At 33.8% G+C, this 20,737-nt stretch overlaps 1 protein-coding gene across 3 annotated transcripts in view; it reads right to left on the bottom strand.

The window, feature by feature from the left end:
• Positions 1-804: 804 nt before the first annotated feature.
• LOC149797495 (uncharacterized) overlaps positions 805-20,737 on the bottom strand; it is a 361,807-nt gene continuing 341,874 nt past the window's right edge. For 2 of the 3 annotated variants that reach the window (XM_089962310.1, XM_089962312.1), the window contains exons 21-22: positions 13,749-14,829; positions 9,381-9,592 (exon numbers count right to left, since the gene is read on the bottom strand). In XM_089962310.1, coding sequence (XP_089818436.1) covers positions 9,396-9,592; positions 13,749-14,829 — 1,278 coding nt within the window. In that variant the 3' untranslated portion in view covers positions 9,381-9,395. Of the gene's footprint in view, positions 6,779-9,380; positions 9,593-13,748; positions 14,830-20,737 lie in introns of those variants that run through there. The other variant, XM_089962311.1, reaches the window with a different exon arrangement.

Genomic DNA, 20,737 nt, shown 5'->3' with positions numbered 1-20,737 from the left:
TAACTGCAGAGATTTTGCTATTCATGGAACTTTGTATCGTAGAAAATAATCTTTGTATATAATCGTTGTTTTTTTACATTTTACTACAGAATTTACATTAATATTTGGAAATATTTTTTGAAGAAATTACTATGAAAATTTCCTTCTAATATCATTTTTGAAGATTGGTTCAAACATTACCATCAGTGAAATGATAACCAAGGGAGATTACTATGTCTCATCATTTACCAAAACTTGAGATGCCTCTCCTGATATAAAAATGGCCCGAATGATAAGCAAAAACAAGGTATATTTGGTAGAAGAGAATTGATACTACATGTATTCTATATACTAAGTGCGACTGAAATCCATCCAAGCCTAATATTGTGGTGCCACTTTTTTTTACATAATTATTGTTTTCCAATTCTTCCTAGATCCCTCATACAAGGTATACTACCAGTAAACTTATTAAAATTGCAAATACATTATTCAGCCATAAGTGCCAATGTTCCACCTTGCAAGCAGTTGTGATGATTTCATAACATTTGATATTAACACCAAGTCTGATTTTATACAACCATGTGGACTGGTCCCTCAATACAAAGATCTCTGTATCTTCATCATGGATCCCATGGCACTGACTTCTTTTAGAGTGTCAATGGAATAATTGAAATAATAATACTATTATCAGTTTTTAATAATTAAACTTTTTCCAATTTTGCTTTCCAAGATAGGTATTTACAATTTATGATAAAACATCTAAAACATAAAACAACACAAATGAACCAACATGAACAACAGTAAAAAAAATAATAAAATGACTCGTTATTATAAATAGCTTTATTACTTCAACTTATTGGTATAATCTGTTTAGATAAATATAGTTTTCAATGACATGTACTCCTCATAAAAATATACATGACATTCTTATACCGACAAAATTAACTTCACAAACAATTTAATGACTTGAAACTATAACAAGCATTACCTAAACATACACAAATACAAATGGGCCAAAAAAGCCTAAAAATGAACTTACTTTCCTTGTTAGTGGAATATACCATAATATTATCTTGTATGTATGCTTTTAAGATACAAACAAAAGGACAAACTGAACTGTGTTTCATGCTCCAAAAGTTCTGAGCATACAGGGTTTGCTTTCGCATATCAAGCCAGAAGACTGGTCATTCTGTTCAAAATGTTTAGATCTTGATATGTTTCACACAAAAAACCCAGAGTCTACACTGTAACCGTATTTACATTATATAAACATAAATATGATGATTCTGTCATCTTGAAATCATTGCATCAAAACCTGTATACTCTTTCAGAATATATTAACAAAGCAATACAACAGAAACTAAGTGCAACATTTTACATGTGAAAGGTAAATATGTCACCCCCTCTGATTTTCTGTAACTAAGGGTATCTGGAAAAATGCATGTAGATGACATTGACATAACAATCTAGTGAGATCCAAACTACTTTGCACAATGGAAACTGGTTCAGTAAATTTGTTTTGAAATATGGCTCCTATGTGACACCGTAAATTAGTTGTTCATGACAAGAGTTATGTAACAAAATTGCTCAAGCATTAGGAATGGGGTCATAAACAACAGGTGGTCTAATAAAAACCAACTGTGGTCTTTTAAATCAAATTTCTCAATGCAATTTTTACCTCTTATTTTGTAATTAAAATTTTTTCTTAAATTCCAATCAGCTATTACTTCTGACCTGGGCATTCATTTGGTATTAATTCAAGGTCACAATGAAAATGTTTGCCTATTGTACATCCTCAAAATGACATCATTTGTCTTGTTGGAGTATCAAAGCATTCTGGGTTAAATCTGGTTTATGGGTTTAATGCCTTTTTCAGTACATGATTGGTTGTATAGTGTGGCTAGTGTATTTGCTGAAGAAAGAACCTGGGAAAATCCCAGAAAGAACCAATGACCCACTGGAAGCAACTGGCATGTTTCCCACAAACCCACGATGGCCAGGCTGAGATGTGAACCCAGACAGACAAAGGTAAGATCTGTAAAGGTGAGTACCTTAGGACCACTCTGGCATACTGGGCCCCATGAACTCGGGGAAAGAAAAGAAAATGATTGACTTCTGTCTCTAATGAAAAGAAAAATACTATATTTTAAAAACTGCAATAATAACCCTAAGAAATAAAATGGTACAACCCTAGGAAAGATAATGGTATAACCCTAACAAAGAAAATGGTATAGCCCTAGAAAAGAAATCTGTAAAGTTAATACAAAGTATACAGGACCATGGGAATTCTTCTGCAATCTAGGACCTCTGTTAATTGAGTAATATTGCAAAAACACACACATAAAATGGCTTTAAACCCCAAAACAATAACAACACCCAATTATGACATTTGACCTCATTAAGTATTCTATTTTTGTGTTTTAAATACTCGTGACGCAGCCCTGTTGGAACATCCCTCAGTATAAGTGTCCCTCACTGATAATGCTGATCACGTTTATGAACACTATTATAAAGACAGCACTGCTTTCATTCAAATCACTATACAAATACAGTATAAAGAAAATGTAATCAGTCTTTAATTTTCAAAAATTTTGTGACCTGTTTTCTGACCATGTGGAATGGAATAAGCTTTCTTACTGCAGAATCATTTGAGTTAATCCTTCAAATTTTTCACAATCAGCAAGTTTCAGTGATAATGTATGCATAAATTTCAACTGAAGATGTATATATATATATATATATATATATATATATATATATATATATATTTCTCCTGACGATGTATACATAGATTTTTACTATAGGGGTTGTCCATTAATTATGTCAACAAAATGGGGGGGGAGGGGGTTTGAAGAAGCTTGACAATTGTTGATATGGGGGAGGGGGAGTTCAAGATAAATTGACATCAACAATGTTAATTTTTACAAAAAATCAGCCACTATGCCCATTATAACAATTGAGGAACATTTGGCTTCCCTATGGGAAGACGATAGAAGCTAGAATATAAACTCGAGATTTTTTCATGAATTCAAAGTGTTATAGTCAATTTGAAATCTGTTAAACAAGTAAAAAAAATGTAATAAAATTTATCTGTAGACCTTTTAATTTCCATAATTCTATTTTTAGCATATTTTTAGCATAAAAGCCAGCCATATAAAATATTGTTAGTTTGTAGGGGGGGTAAAATTTTATTAGGGGTGTCACTGAAAGTTTGACAGTTGTTGACAAGGGGGTAAGGGGGGGGGGGTAAAAAATTGCCTAAAAATTGTTGACATAATTAATGGATGTCCCCATATACCAAATTTCATTGATGATTGATGCATAGATTTTTCTGTGAACTGTTATATACTCAAGCTTCATTGATAGTGTATGCATAACCCAAAGTGAAGAACAGTATTCCAGTAGGAATATACAGTTCCTTTAATCTTTAGAAAATGAGAATATTGGTTTACTGAAAACAACGTATTGAAGGGATTAATCATCCAGTTCATTAACAAGGTTCAAGGGATAATTATAAATTGCAAGATAATGATAACCATGCTCCCTTTTTTATAATTAATTGCAAGATAATGATAACCATGCTCCCTTTTTTTGCAAAATAACAATAGCACTCTAAAATATGTTAATTGAATTGCAAATATTTCACACCTTTTCTTGTCTTATTTATAAAATGTCAAGAAATATTGTTAAAAAATTAAAAAAAGCAATTACATTTTATAAGCATTTTCTACTGAAATGATGCTGTATTGTTTTTAGTATGACATGGAACACAGATGCTAACTGCATCACTGGAGGGAACCTCACCGAGTCCAATCATTTTCACTTGGTATTAAAATGCGAATGTTGTCTCTTTCCGTAGTTTGGCAGTTGTTCAAGATCAAATGGCAAACAGAGCTATGTACATATAGTGTCTTATTACATGTATTAGAATACAGATCATTCCTAGTAACACAAGAGTACACACCATGCCATACACACTGGAGGAAAACCCATCCAAGCTAAAAACAGGTTTAATGTTTTAACCGATTATAAAACATTTTTGTACATAATTTTACCTTATTACTAATGAGCACATATAGTGAATTCTAATGAAAAAATTTGTATTTTGCAGATAGTGAATTTTTAAGATACTTATGGCATAGAATATATAATATTAATGCATAAGAACATGTTTATTTGTTGTTAAAGATGCATACTCATTTCTGTTACAATCTGACATAATACAATAAATGAATCTAGCATCAGATGTACACTTACAGTAATGAGAAGATCAGAATACTGGCAAATGATCTGATAACAAAATACACAGCATTCAAGCTTATATTTTAGCATATTTCATTAAACATTTGTGAGGGACTGATTATACTCTATCCAACACATGTCATAAACAGAACTTGTGATTACATTTGCATGTATTGCTAAGGTACAGTTTGTAATTCTGTGTAAAATTAAATATCGTATAATTAGTTCATGTCAATATAAATTCTAAACAGACACATTAACATGAGAAAAGTAGCAGTCTCTGACAATCATGCACAGTCATTCATACTAATGCACTTTAGTAATGGTTAAGTCAGACAGAAGATATTAGTACCTATGTCATGATCTGTGCAACCTCTCTTTGACTAATGATAAACAAAATGTGTACAATGAAGCTGTCATAATGCAATAATAGCAGACAGTGTACAATGAAGATGTCAATGTAATAACAGTATACACTAACACTGTCATAATGTAATAATAACAGTGTACACTGAAGATCTCAATGTAATAATAACAGGCAGTGTACACTGAACATGTCTTAATGTAATAACAGCAGACACTAAATCTGTCATAATTCAATAATAACATAGTGTACATTGAAGATGTCATAATGTAATAATAAAAGACTGAGCACTAAAGCTGTCATAATGCAATAATAAGTGTACACTGAACATGTCTTAATGCACTAATACGATTGAGTACAATGAAGCTGTCATGATGTAAAAATAACAGCGTACACTGAAGCTGTCATAATGTAATAACAGAAAAGTAATCTTCCATCTTATTCACTACACACAATGATACCAACAAATTACAAACCATCATCTTCGTTCCGTTGCCCGGCAGATAGCTTCCATGATTGTGAAGCAAAGGTCTACAGTGTAAAGCTATCTATTTACCATCTGACCACAAAATTATAATGAGGTTTCTTTGATGTTATCAAACAATTATCTTACATAATTTGGAAAAATGGTCTTAAGAAAATTGTTTCTCACATGCATCAAGTACAATGACTCCAAACATTTGGTAGTCTATAATTAAGTGTTACGAATCCTTTTGTACTCGTTCATTTATCATACAATGTCGATCCATACAAATTATATAATATTCTCTCCTCTGTATTTTTTGTTACCGAAAACTTTACTCTTAATAAAAGTTATTTAAAGATCTACATTATTATTTTTCTACAGATATTTCTACTGCAGAAAAAATAATTATCCTAATAAAAATATACAAAAAGTTACAGACAAATGAGCATACAAGAGAAAAACACTCTGAAATAATGGATGTGTGACTGCTGTATTACACGGATGACGTTATGCATTACAAGAAATTTGTAAGTTTTACCTAACTATGAGAGTAAACAATGCTGTCTATTATAAACACAACAGGCAATTCTTTATATTGTCTTACACACTATGATTTGTCACAAACTAGTTTTGCTTGGTTACCAACCATATTTAGGATTCATGCTAGAGGGTTACATGTATTTCAGAACAAAGGTCAGCCCAGTGACTGTCATTTCCCACACATATACAGAGAAAGCAAAGTTAATTTCATCCCTTCTCAAGCCAATGCCCATTCTGGCAATCAAATGCTTCTGTATCCAGAATGTAATATCAACTTCTGTGTCTTTTTTCAGTTCAAAGAGCAATATAAATCAGTCTAAACATAGTCTTTTATGATTTTGGTCAACTCATATATCTGTCTAATAATTATTTCTGTCTACCATTATATTTCAATCTCCAAGATTCATGCCAAAAATTCATACCTGATATGCATCTGTAGCCAAATGAAGACCATATTACTCAATGGAGGTTTAAAGGCAGACTGGTCAACAAATTTCTTATTTTACCCTGTCAAAGGAGGCAGAGAGAACTTGGACCTTAATAATGTCACCCGTATTGGACAGTATTCCATCTTCAAGGTTACTATCTTTCACAAAGAGCAGAATTTTGCAGAATCAAACTTACACAAGTTTAATGCTTTAATTAAACTTAAAGAATATCTATTTTGTTCGTATATTATCTGGCTCAGTGGGTTAGTAACACAGATGTTTTTGACAATGTTTGAACATTCAAAATCTTGACCTATCTACATCACTTTTCCCCATTTCCGTACCCTTCTGCCCCATTCTAAAAAGGGTATTGAGATGAGGTTTGATGTCACATCACTGTAAATTTCAAGTCCAGCATGGACCCTGACACAGCAGCTGAAAATAAGTTTTGACTTTGAGATTCACTTTCACTCTGTTATCCGACCTTTCAAATATATGTTCACGATTTTAAAAAGGTCATAATCTATCAATAATTTCATCCGCAAATATGTTTCAAAGTTTAAGTCATCACATGACTTGTTATGCAGACCATTCTAGCTGAAAGCAGCATAGCTACAATAAAGGCAATTATATATGAGATAGCAATTAGCTGTGGGTACATCTTGTATTAAGCTGAGCACAAAGTCTAGGTGGGTAGGTGGGTGGGAAGTTCTGCCAGATCATTCGTTTATCATCATACTTTGCTGAACTTCAGGCCAGCTGAAAAATAAAAAAGAATTATACATTGGAGCGTATTAGGTCAGAAACAAGATTTACATTGCAAGAGATAATGTATATATATATATATCTATATAGAGATATAGATAGGTAGATAGATAGATAGGATTAAGCTTTAAAAAATGTCTCATATGATTATTGTCAGCAACATTTTTTTAATCAAGTAAACAAAAACATGTTATCATTAGGCTAATTTTTCTAAAACAAACAACTGAAGAGACAGTGTATCATTTTGGTGTTAATCTAATTAGTGAAGCTTAAAACATGTACAAAATTAGTTCTGTTATAAACATGACATAGCACAACATGTTACATGTACTTAATATACATGTTTATATGAGATAGTATGTCTTTTACATGCATGTCCCTTATCCAGACTTACATGTACATATGATATAGTATGTCTTTTACATGTATGTCCCTTATCCAGACTTACATGTACATATGATATAGTATGTCTTTTACATGTATATCCCTTATCCAGACTTCTCACACCAACAGTCCAGACACTCCTAACCTAATTTTGCTATTTTTTATTAGTATTTGATTTGCTGAAGAAAATCACTTATCCGACAAAATCCTGACAAAAGTCTCAACAAATTGCATCCGACTGAATAATGTTTGGGGATATGAGAAACAGTATCATGGCCAATGAGCTTACGATGTGGATAGATTTGTTTAAAGGAATGAACAATATATTTATGTTTTTGAAATCCATAATCAAAAATGGATATTTCATGTTCCAAGATTAGTGCTAAATCTAATGCCTTGATCTGGTAATTCCAAGATTTTATGTAACTGTATGTCCACTGCATCTTTTCATTTGATACTTGACAAAAAAATAAAGTGAGAAGTCACATGAAATTTTTTTTTAAAAACAAATTTTAAACAGACCCCTTATTTTTTGCTGGGAAAAGAAGTTTTCAAGCATGTCTTGTGGTAGGAAAAAAGTGTATGGTGACTAATTTGCAAGCAACATATTCTGTAAATGAAATATGCACTTTCAGACAAACATTAAAACTTGATTAAAGAAAAAAGTGAATAAATTTGGCACAATACAATCAATTTATGTATGTTTCTAAATTTTGCAAAAACATACATCTAACACTGGTCACATTTACTGTCAAATTAAAACTGCATAAGTCGAAAATATTTAAATAAACTATACTTGTTAGCTCTGACATACCAAATTGGACAAGGTGACTTTAATGTACCATGCTGTATGAGTTGGATTTTGATGTACCAATATGCATGAGTTGGATTTCAATGGGACAAACTGATAAAAGCAGTAACGATTTATTAGTATTATTTAGGAACATGTCTGATATTTTAACAAAGTTCCAGTACAGAAGGTAGTTATGAATGGTATAGACTCAAATTTGGTGCTTATATGTATAGGGTTTAACCATACATCAGCACAACCCTGGCTATATACTGCATAGTTCAAGTAGCCACAACAGGTATACATACAAAAATAACTGAAAAAATAGTAGAATTCATACAGTACAGAGCAAAACTGTTGATATAAACCTAACAATTTTAACAATGTTAACGACATACAATTCAAAGAATGGCTCATTTTAAAGTATTTAAGGCCTAAATAATAAACATCATCAAAGGATGACACTATTTTAAAATGCTTAGGACATATATATGAACATCATCAATGGACACCTTCATTAGTAAACTTATACAACATGCAGTAGGACTCATCCTGCTGATTATTTACCCCAATCCCACAGGTGGATTCAAATCCTGTCCCACAAAATAAATTGTCCATGCTGTTCTTGGTCAGGAAATTATTAGAAAATCTTTTAGCATAGCTTAAAAACTGAGTAACATTGGGTAATGTTACCATCTAATTAATGTCAGATGAAAAATTGATGGTGTTAAGTGTAAAATGGGGTTGTTGGGAAAACTGGATTCCATAAATATCAACAAAGAAGGGATAAAAAAGAAAATAAGAATAGGAGACGCTGAATCTATGACACAAGCACCAAGAAATGGTTTAAAAGGGACATTATCAAAAAAGTACAAAAGCTCAAAATAAACTAAAAATAATAATACGTTTCCTGAGAACTTGTATACAAGTTGATATATTAATCTGATAAATTCCTTATTTGGTGTATTCTGTTAAAAACATGCACAACATATGTCAAAGTTATGTATTAAAAAAATCCATTAGGTGAGTTGTTTACAAGTTCAGTCCAACACACACTAGTATCACACATATCCTTCTGCCAAGTAACACAAGATATCAAATTTTAAACCCAAAATTTAAAAACAGTTTCAGTATTGACATGAATTTATTTTTCTTTGTATGCAATGCATTTTGTTCATTATTTCATTATGAGAAAGTTGCAAAAGCAATTTAGCTGGAGTGACAAATTTATCATTTTGAAAAGATAATAAAATAAGAAATTTTTTAGAAACAAATTTCACTTATATTTGAATGTATGCATTGAAGCTTCCACAAGCTGACATCCAAGCAGCTTACTTGTGTTACATTGCTTGTCATGGACATCACCCACAGCAATGTTTCGATTTTACCTCCTAAAAAATGAATACCTGGCATAGCATCAGTTATCTCCCCTGACGACTAAAAAACGCCCACAAATGAGGTGATTCTACCTTGATCATTGCTGTAGCAGTTTTGACAGTGAAGTTTATTGGCTCGCACTCGAACATCAGCTCCCTCAGATCCATTCCCAAGTGGTGTCTGACAGACACAACAGCGGAAACATTGTACATGGTAGTAAAGTCCTAAAGATTCAACTACCATAGCAGCCCCAAAGCCTGCAGAAAAAAAATGTATTCATTTAGCATGCTCTACCTGTGTTTAGTAAATCTTGCCCTAATGATATCTGCTAGAACCTTTACCTATCATTTTGAATACTTATATAAAAAAACATGATGATAAAAAGTGCTCAAGATAATTTTTGAATAATAGGAGAATGATACTCTTCAATTTGACTGCCAGGAGTTCCACCCATACTTATAAGACTGACAGACTTTTTTGCCATTATTTGACTACAGGTATTTCCATACAGGGTTTTGATTATGGTTTATGTTAATGAGACAGAGATAGTGAATGTCACCTGATTTCTTTTTAGTCTTTAAACCCATAATACATCATCAATAATCTATATAATCGACCTGAGAAGAGTCTGATGTCTGCTTTGAAAATGGACAACTACCTCCAACTGAAGTCTGATGTCTGCTTTGAAAATGGACAACTACCTCAAACTGAAGTCTGATGTCTGCTTTGAAAATGGACAACTACCTCAAACTAAAGTCTGATGTCTGCTTTGAAAATGGACAACTGCCTCACACTTAAGTCTGATGTCTGCTTAAGTCTGATGCCTGCTTTGAAAATGGACAACTGCCACAAACAGAAATCTGATCTCAGCTTTAGAAATGGAAAACTGCCTCAAACCGAAGTCTGATGTCTGCTTTTAAAATCGACAACTGTCTCAAACAGAAATCTGATGTCTGCTTTGAAAATATACAACTGCCTCAAACAGAAATCTGACCTCTGCTTTGAAAATGGACAACTGCCTCAAAAAGCTGCAAAGACTGGACTAAGTATTTGTCTGTTAACATGACAGTCTAAGCAAGTGCAAAACCTAGCATGTGAAAGTCTAGCACTACTGAAATAATAATTGTACATAGTGCAGCATTATGCACCATAAATAGTGAGGTACTGCTAATAAGATACAAGGCATATCGCAACTTTTGTAATATTTAGTATTTTTCTGAATGAAAAGTTGGGAACATTTTGAGGTTTTTTGGGTGTAATTTACATTTAACCTCTGCTTATCTGAGACACTGAAAGCCAATGAATAATGGCTTTCAAGCTGCTAGCTATCCTGAAATTATGAACTCCTCTCATACCATATGCAAGAAATTTTCAGAAACTTTGCAAGATTTCATGGTATTTTATGCAACTGGCACCTTTATATTAAATATAAAGAATAATGGATGAGCCTAACCAGCAGACTTTAATTTTTCTGAAATACATTTTCTAGGTTTGAGTCACTGTTTTTACTTTTAGTTTACAATGATGCTCTTTACTTACATCTATAATAAGACCCTTAGCTCACATTTTTTCCTAGGTTTTATCACAATGTTTGAAGGACACCATAACATAAACACAGTCGACACTTTGTGAAATGTTCCAAGGTTTGGTCATTTTCTAGTATTATCAACACTAGCATATGACACCAAGTTCCTTGAAGAGAATGATTCTCTACTGGTCAAAAATAATTTCCAGAAAATCAAGATTATTTGTCCCCTTGAAATGACTAGTGTTCATATCATTAAATTAGCTACTGTGGTAGACGTACTGGATAACACTCTTTCCATTTTATTTAGAACCATCTAGGTCTTGTAAGAAATCTTTTATCGAAAACCCTATGTTGAAATGACCATCCATTCAGGAGGAGTTGGGATAACAAGATTTTCAAGATGGCTACTGATGTTCCCATATTAGATGTGCAAGCTGCATCATTTCATTCAAGACCAACTAGAAATCATAAGATGTCTTCTGTAGAAAACCCCATGACACCATAACTTTCAATTCAGGAGGGGAAGTGAAAAGTTTTTTAAGATGGCTGTTGCAGTGTCCATCCTGGAGTATGGATCAGCACCATTTTTGTTTAGGACCAACTAGACATAAGACGTATTTCAGTGAATATGCCATGTTGATGTGGCCATACTTTCAGTGAATATGCCATGCTATGTGGCCATACTTTCAGTGAATATGCCATGTTGATGTGGCCATACTTTCAGTGAATATGCCACATTGAAGTGGCCATAATTTCAATGAATATGCCATGTTGATGTGGCCATACTTTCAGTGAATATGCCACGTTGATGTGGTCATATTTTCAGTGAATATGCCATGTTGATGTGGCCATACTTTCAGTGAATATGCCATGTTGATGTGGCCGTACTTTCAGTGAATATGCCATGTTGATGTAGCCATACTTTCAGTGAATATGCCATGTTAATGTGGCCGTACTTTCATTGAATATGCCATGTTGATGTGGCCATACTTTTGGTGAATATGCCACATTGATGTGGCTGTACTTTCAGTGAATATGCCATGTTGATGTGGCCATACTTTCAGTGAATATGCCACATTGATGTGGCCATATTTCAGTGAATATGTCACGTTGATGTGGCCATACTTTCAGAGGAAGTAGCGAATGACAAGATTTTCAGTATTGGCTACTTATGATCTTGGCCAGTTGGGTTATATGAGCATCACCATATTCAACTAAATCTTGGGATAAATAAAGTTTAAGGTTTCAATGCAATCCTTTAAAGTGGTGATAACGAGTCCTGCCAACCCTAACAAGACCTTCTCAGTAGCGCAGTTGATTTTTTTCCATAAGTTAAACCAGTTTTCAGAAAAGTTTAACAAAATATCATTTAATGCTGTTGTCACGCTGGAAAACATGCATTTACAAGTCCAGAAGAGCAAGTCAAGACTAAAACATTGCATTCAACTAGGACTAAAAAAATTGTAAAGTTAATTTGATCCTTAATTACCTCCAGTACAGTTTCACAAACTGCATTTCCAAACCCTATGGAGCTCAATTTCTTCTTGCTATCTCTCAGCTTGACATAATCCTTTAAAACAAAAACTTAAACTTCATGTGTGTCATGGTGACAAAAGTCATCTTTATCGCCACGTGCCATATCCAAATTAATGCACTGCTGTCCTTATTGATGTTTTCTCCAAGAATCTGAATATTCCCATTTATATTTCTGTAATGACTATTATAATTTTTAAAGAGGTTTATTGTCCATTTTGTTTTGATAATGTCTGAAGATGTTTTGCATTACAAAATACATGCAGTTTAAAGTATCTGAGGTGCTCCTGCAAAGTTCGTCTGGTTCACTGACTAAATCCATTGAATCTAATGTGAAACCCTGAAACGAATCAAATACAGACGAGCCAGGATCCAGATTTTAAAGAATACAGACAATGACAATTGATGACAGACAACAGACTTCCCATAAGGTCTTCTGGTCTATCTGAAGAAAAATCTTTCTAAAAATGGTGTTTTTATTTTCATCTGTAAAACAAAAACAAACCACCAAATAGCACTATATTATGCAACTGGGTTTGAACTGAAAGAAATTTAAAAAGCAGCATGCAGTACACCAAAAAATATCACTGGGTAATCCAAGTAAAAAGAGCAAATACATTTTTGGAAGGAAGATTTTTGAAGTTTTATTTAAAGATTTAGCAATAAGCTTAGAAAAAGAAACAAAAATACTCTCGAGTCCAAAACTATGGCAATTAATTGCTGACTAAGATTTTTGTCCTATGAAATAATTAGCATCTGAAGGATATTTATTGAGTAAACTTGAAATGAAATACATGGAATCCAATTAAATAATGAAGTATCTGTAAATGGTAAAATTTAATTCGAAAATCAGAATCTAATATAAAATTTTAAGACACAATGATGGAGACTGGTGAATACCATATATTTACAAAGATTAGCAATAGCCCAAAAGGTATGGTTACAAAAATTTAACATCACATGACACTTTCATGTTATTTTACAAAGTTAATAAATGGATACGTTTGCTGGAGGATTTTTGTTCCTCATTATTACACATAGATAAACAACATTTAAATAATCAAGAATTTTACAAACTTAGATTTCAAATCTGTTAACTATTTCTTTCAAATCAAATTTAACTTATTCTTCAACACTTCTGTGATTCATTTAAATAAATGTAGAGACTCTAGCAAGTGAAATAAAATACCATACATATAAAGACATTGCAGCTGAATATTTCTTTTTACCTAATGCAACTTTCTGTATAGCATTTTAACATTAACTAACATACTTGTACTTTACACAAGGAATAATGACAATGTCGGTGTATATATAAATTTATTGCATCTACTAAAATTTCTGCTACATACCTAATTCTTCCCCACAGTATGAACAAGGCTGTTTGCCACTTACTGCCATAACCTGATCTGTCTGACTGCGATCAGTGTTGGGTGCTCGTGCGGGTTTTGCGGGAGGGACAGGAGGATCTTTTCCCCTCCTACTGCTGGGCATGCTTGCATTAAAGCTGAAATTTGCAGGAAGTGTTTGTGACAGTGAGACATTGCTAGACTGGGGTCGTGCACTGAATTGAGTGTCCCTTTCAGGGTTTCGGTCCATCACAGATTTTGCCACTAAGGGCTGTGAAGCTGAAAAACGTGACTCAGAACTGACACCACTCTGATATGTAGGTCTATTGTTTGTGGCTACCATATCATCACGCCATCTGTTTACACCCATACTTGAGACAGGTTTGACTGGTCCTGTGGGAACTGTATGCACAGAATGTCGAATGGGTGGTGCCTTGGTGCCAGAGTGTCCTGCTAATCTTCGCCTCTCGGCCTCCTGCACCAACCAGTGATCATTTTGGTTGGAATAGTCTCTGTCCTTAATTACTGATACACGACCTGGTCGCTTAATTTCTGAATCATCCACATTGTCCTTGATCCATGCTGCGCTTTGTGTGAAACGTGGTTTTGGAACTACATTCAGTGAATGTAATTGAGCCTTTGATGGGATTTCTCTTGTCATTGGCTCATTTTGTGCTTTATCGGTCTCTGACCCCTCAGGTCGATCCTGAAGGGGTGTGGCTTTCCTGTTCATTGCCAAAAGATCCTCTCGTGTCAATCGACTCTTTTCACGTGCAGTTGTGTCTGGTTTAGGATTAACTGAAGGAGGGGACCATGATGAACGTGATGGAGAGGAACTCCCCATATGTCGAGGTTCCAGGGCAGGTGGGGGAGACCTCGGAGAACTGCTACTGGAAGATGAATGTTGAGCACCAAGTTGAACATGTATTGAATGAGGTCGAATGGGAACTGGTTCGGACCTCTCATTACTAGACTGTAACCTTGATAAAGTTTCACGGTTTCGCTCCGCTTCTAGCTGAGCCTTCTCTCGTTCCATTTCTTCTTGTTGCTTTTTTAACCTTTCCTGTTCTCTCTGAATTCTTTCCTGAAAAAAATAAACAGATCATCCTTTCAATTTTTGGTAATTATTTTCTTCCTTTCTGGACCACATTCATGTGGGCTTCACATGCCTCCTAAGTATAGGGGCAAGTATAGGTATATAGAAATATATACATATATTTCTAGAATGAAGCTATTACAATCTAGAATTATAACAAAAAAAATTATTATAATTACAGAAATGATGCTATCAGAAGAAGAAGAACTCATCTACAGATAAATACGTTCAGACAATAGATATTCCTTTGATTCTGGGCTCCCCAAATTTTTTTAAACAAACATTTCCAGGTCTTTCCAGTTTTATTTCCAGGAATTGACTTTTTTTAAGGTTCACTTATTACAATTACTAAATGGAATCATAAACAGCTTGCTTTAGAAAACATGCATTTTTTAAATCAAGTGCAGCTTTTTTTCTGACTCTCCCATAACATCTGATTTAGACATATAACCATGTACTAAACCACATGATGTATCATTGGAACATGCATAATAACTGAAATTCATACAAATGTGCACATAAATCATTTAAATTTATGGAATAAAAAATGGCAACTTTCCTTCACTTAACTGCATGCGCTAGCATGAAGAAAGCGTCTGAGAAAAGGGTCATTTTAAAATCTGGACAAAAAGCCCTTAAAATTGTATAACTTTTTGTATAAAAAGGACTAAATTATTTTGTTCTTAATTGACTTAAAGCTGATTGGTACCCTAATATATATTTTCAATGTAATCCAACTATTAACTGTATATTTAAGCTTTATCAAGAATGCCCAGAACACTAGACTCTGCATTTAAAACTGCCCCAGCAGTTGGCCAATTTCTACATACAGTGTATTTAGCAAGATTCACTATAAATATGAGATGGTTGTGAGAATGCTGGTGATGGTACCAAATAACAAGCACAAAGATTAATCACACTGCAATAATTTATATATCAAAAAGGGAAATAGGGAAGATGAGCTTTATTGTATTTCTCTTAAATATACAGAGATCAAATGTCGCAGACAACATGATAGTACAATGTGATGCTCAACTGGTCTTCATCTCTTCTGCATAATAAAAGATATTAATATGGAGCTGACTATGGGGTAAGCAGTCTACCTGACCAATCCAAAGTGCTTGGATTGACTTTGCAATGTTCAGAGTCCACACTCAAATGATCCATACAGCAAGTGTACCGTGACCAAAGAGTTTTGGAGCCTTCTAAAAAATACTAAATTCCAGTAAGAATTAAATAAATTGAACTCACAATTAGTTCAATTAAGACTCATTTGTATATTCCTTCTGTGATCCAGTGGCAGTTGATAATTCCTAGTTTCTCAATGACATTGACCAGCATTTGCAAAATGAAAGGGATTTTTATTGTAGGAAGCAAACCCATTCTTTTGCCAGATTTATTCCTCTATCTTTCGGTAGTGTAGGAACCCTGCTAACTATTGATTCTGTACAACCAAGAGATCCATGGAACTTGTTTAACCATCAAAGATGTACGTAATCAATGAAGTGTATACTGAAGGTCACTATGACGTATATTTGATATCGCTGTGTAATATTTATCTCCATTATGCATATGTCATGTTTCTGACTGTACAAGAAAGTGTCAGAAACCGATTTAAATTCAAAAAGTGTACTGTAATGACTATAAATCTTGGAACAGTGTAAATCTTGGGACACAAAATTACAACAACTGATTCATGTATTATAAGTCTTGGGACACCTTCAACATATTTTTCCAGTAATCATTTGTTGTACTTTATATCAATCGTACTTTGTTTGAAATTCAATAAATTGACTTAATTTTCCTATTTTCTTAATATTTCTACCTAATTCAGTTATGTATAATTTGATCTAATGATAACAAGAATTTATCATTTGCAGGTTCATGCATTTATGTCGGCAACCTCTTCTAACATGCATTATTGCATCTGAATCTTTTATCAATGCACCAGCAGTAATGTTTTTATTTTGCCTTGAAAGTGTAAACATCCTAACTTGTTAAACTATGTTTCCAGTATGACAACAATGAATAACAACATCATTTGGTTCATTATGCTCTCATTCAGTGACCAATTTATAAATGAATGAGATGCTGAAATAATCGTCTTGCCAACATGTGTGAAATTATTTTGTTAAGCCAAAACACAAAACTAAAATTGACTAAGGACAATCTTAGTCAATCTATATTCAGATTTTTAGCCTTTATTATAATTATTCTTTCAAGAACATATGGCAGTTATGTAAATAAATGCTGGTTTGTGCCTTTTACAAATTAAACACGTGTGCCTTCTCATAAAAATTTAATTTTAAAAAGATTGCTTACATACCTGAAACAAAGTAACTTGTGAGCGCGTGGATCAAAGTAAATGAAACGGCTATGTATGTCAAGCTGAAATTTCATCTAAAATAAGGTTGAACATTTAAATTTTTGTATAAGAAATATTTGTCTTCTTTTAGTGACAGTGACCTAGGCATTTGACCCCTCTGAACCCCCAAATCAATAGGTCTCTTCCATACATCAAGTGCAAGCCCTCCACAAACGTTGGTCAAGGTGTGTAGTCTAGAGCCAAATTTAATATACAAAAATTATTTTGCTTCATTCAGTCATAGTGACCTTAACTGTTGAACTTTTGACCCCAAATTCAAAAGGCTTGATGTCTAACCAATGTGCAGGTCACAATAAGCTTTGATGAAAGGACAGGGTAAATAAATGAAATTTTCATCAATTTATGTTATTCTTGCAGTGAGTGACCTTGACCTTTTATTCCAAATGAATTTGTCTAATGCGCTCTCCGTTATGGATCACTGCCATCTCACCTCTGTCTGCGCCGGTTCGAGTCTCTGATTCAGCCAATGTGGGTATGTGAGAAAGCATGCCAGTAGCTTCTCGTGGGTCGGTGGTTCTTTCCGGGATTTCCCGGGTTCTTCCTCCACCATTAATACTGGCTGCCATGTATAGCCTATCCTGTGCTGAAAAATGGTGTTAATCCCCACAATAACAATAACAATAACCAAATGAATTTGCTTCTTATTTACCCCATGTGTAAGCCATCCACAAACTTTGACACCTCTAATTTGTGGAGAACCCCCATTATTTTGGGAAACCATTGTGATCTAAATTCAGTATAACAGAAAAACACCTCTCATATGCAGCCTTACTGTGAGGAATTATCAATATTCCCAGCATGACATATTGTAAATACTTGTACTTGAGGTTTCCATTTGAGTCATTCTTTTTAATTAACTTATTCCATTGTTCATCTATTCTTTCAGTTTCTAATTTTTATAATTTGGACAAGTCATCAACCTGGTATTCAGTTAATTAAACTTCATTTGAATCTGTTTTTCACTTGTGTGGCGTAAGTGATGGATATCTTTCAATAAAGTACTGAACTGACTGAAATTTTGCTTGCTCTCTCTTCTCAATATCACAAACCCCAGCATATTATTGAAAACTTGTTTTTGGTATAAGTACCAGCAGTAATGAAATAACTTCTTACAGTGCTGTAACATCTTTTAAGTGTGCCCTCTATCAATCAACTTTTATTTATATATATGTAATCCCTTGTTTCAGAACCAATAACCAGCCCAGAATCATCTTTTTGCTGTGTGCTATCACTCAATAGAACCTGAAGTACAGTCTTATCCTTCATGGAAGCTGGCTTCATAAATCTAATTAATAAATTTCTCACCAAATCATGCAAAATGATTTTTGATTGATGACTCAATGCTCGGTCTTGCTGAAGCAGTTTGTTAACTTTGTCAAATACTGGAATTGTATGTTTTAAGAACATTATCATCCACAACTTGCCTGTCACACTTTTTTATTATGCTCCACAATGAATTCACTAAAGAGAGTTTCTGCATTCATAACAGCAACATATATTTTGGAGAATTCCTTTTGGGGCTCAAAGAATGATGAAATTTTCTTTGACAAACTTTGCAAGGCAGCTAAATTCTACTGTTTCCTTGTGGAAACATGTTTTTTCACAATTGTCCTCCCCTTCATGTGCTACACTCTATATATTACAAAAGGCAAAGGTTCCACCTTTCTCCAATCTTTGGATAACAGGGAAAAGTTGTGTTTTCTGGATTGAACTTCTGTGCCCATTGTTTTTGTGTAATCTTTCTTGGTGGATCCTTATCAACATCAGTTTCATGAGCATGTGGTTTTCTTTGGCACCATATTTGGTTACACTTATAACAGCAGTCGGAGCATCTCTCGGCCTGTTCCGTCAAGTCGAGAATGAAACCTCAGATGTAATTCATCGCCAGTGAGTACCATGAGCTATTTTCATTCATATCATGATACAGTATGGTGGCAGATGTACAAGGTCACAATCAGAACAACTTCGGTCTTTGATGTAACATATGTGGTGCACTGCACCAGAGAGATATCACCAAACACATAAATACATGTGTATTCCTCCAATGTCTTCTGAGGCTATTTCACAACATCATGGAAGTGGCTGAGTGATGTTTCCACAGTAGTACTGGATCTGAACAAAACAACTAATTCTGGAATGGAATTTATGATATTTACTGAAATTTGTAAGGGAAGAAGGAAAATCATAATGGTGTTAAGTTACCCCTGAAAATCATGAGGCTTACGCCAATACCGTGAGGGTATGCAACTCTGCAATAGGGTTCTTTCTTACCCCAAGTGCAAACTATCAACAAAGTTTGGTATCACTGTGTACAAAGGAAATTACTGAATGGAAACAAAATTGACAGCAGACAGTCAAATTGACAGACATCATAACATAATATGCTCCACTTTTTGGTGAGCATATACGAATTGATACCTACAAACTATTTTCAAGATGGCTGATCTGGTAACAAAACTGGATGTCAGATTGGCACCATATTTGTTTCTGACCATGTAGACATAATATATGTCTTTTAGTGAAAACCCAATGTCGATATGACCATCCATTCAGGAGAAGTAGTGAAAAGATTTTCAAGATGCGAGCTGAACCATTTTCAACTATGACCAGCTAGACCATGAGATGAATGTGTGTGAACTGTTTCATGGCAATCCTCCAAGTAGCTTAGCTGAAGTAATGGATGCACAGACGATGGACAACAGACCATACTAAAAAGCAGTGGTTTTCAATCATTTTTGGCTGTGACCCTAAAGAATATTTTTTCTAAGCCTCATGACCTCTGTTTCCACATTTCAACAGGTTTTGCCAACCGAAACAAAAAATCCTAGCAACCCTCTGCTTCCCTCCAGAATGTCCTTGTGACAGGGGTTGGGAACCACTGCTATATCATCTTCTGGTCATTGACCAGTAGAGCTAATAAACAAGATTTGAATTTTCAGAGTAATAAATTTGTCAACAGGAATGATATAGAGCAGAAACTTGTGGGTTTAACATATTTGGCAGAAATATCTACAAACGTTCAAACTTTGCTAAAATATTTATAATCAATCTTTTAATTTCACTTATTCAAACTACCAATCTATGCAAAATGATTCACCTGGTCTCGTGAAGGTGTGATCTAAATAAACTCCACTATACTTGGCAAAAATACATTTCAAGTCAAGATACGTCAATCCATCAAGAAGAATTATATTACTTTTTATGAAAAGTTCTCTTTTCTGTCCACAAAGAAGGCAGTAGTATACAGCGAAACATGCCTTGTCCAAAAAGAAGGCAATAGTATATAGCGAAACATGTCCCAACATCCACTACATATAATGGATACTATTCTGTAAAACACTGCATATAATGGACATAAATCTGTAAAACACACTGCCCATAATGGAAACTATTCTGTAAAACATGTTACATATAATTAACAATGTTCTGTTAAACACAATGTAAACAGATCTCATGATCTACATGATGACCACATAACTACTTTTGAAAATCTCATTTTTAATAAATTCT

This window comes from Sinohyriopsis cumingii, chromosome 6 (genome assembly GCF_028554795.1).
Source record: "Sinohyriopsis cumingii isolate HCF-2022 chromosome 6, ASM2855479v2, whole genome shotgun sequence".
In the NCBI taxonomy this organism is placed as follows: Eukaryota; Metazoa; Mollusca; class Bivalvia; order Unionida; family Unionidae; genus Sinohyriopsis; species Sinohyriopsis cumingii.
Note: the sequence above shows the minus strand (reverse complement) of the source record. Positions and strands in the feature narration are given on the sequence as shown.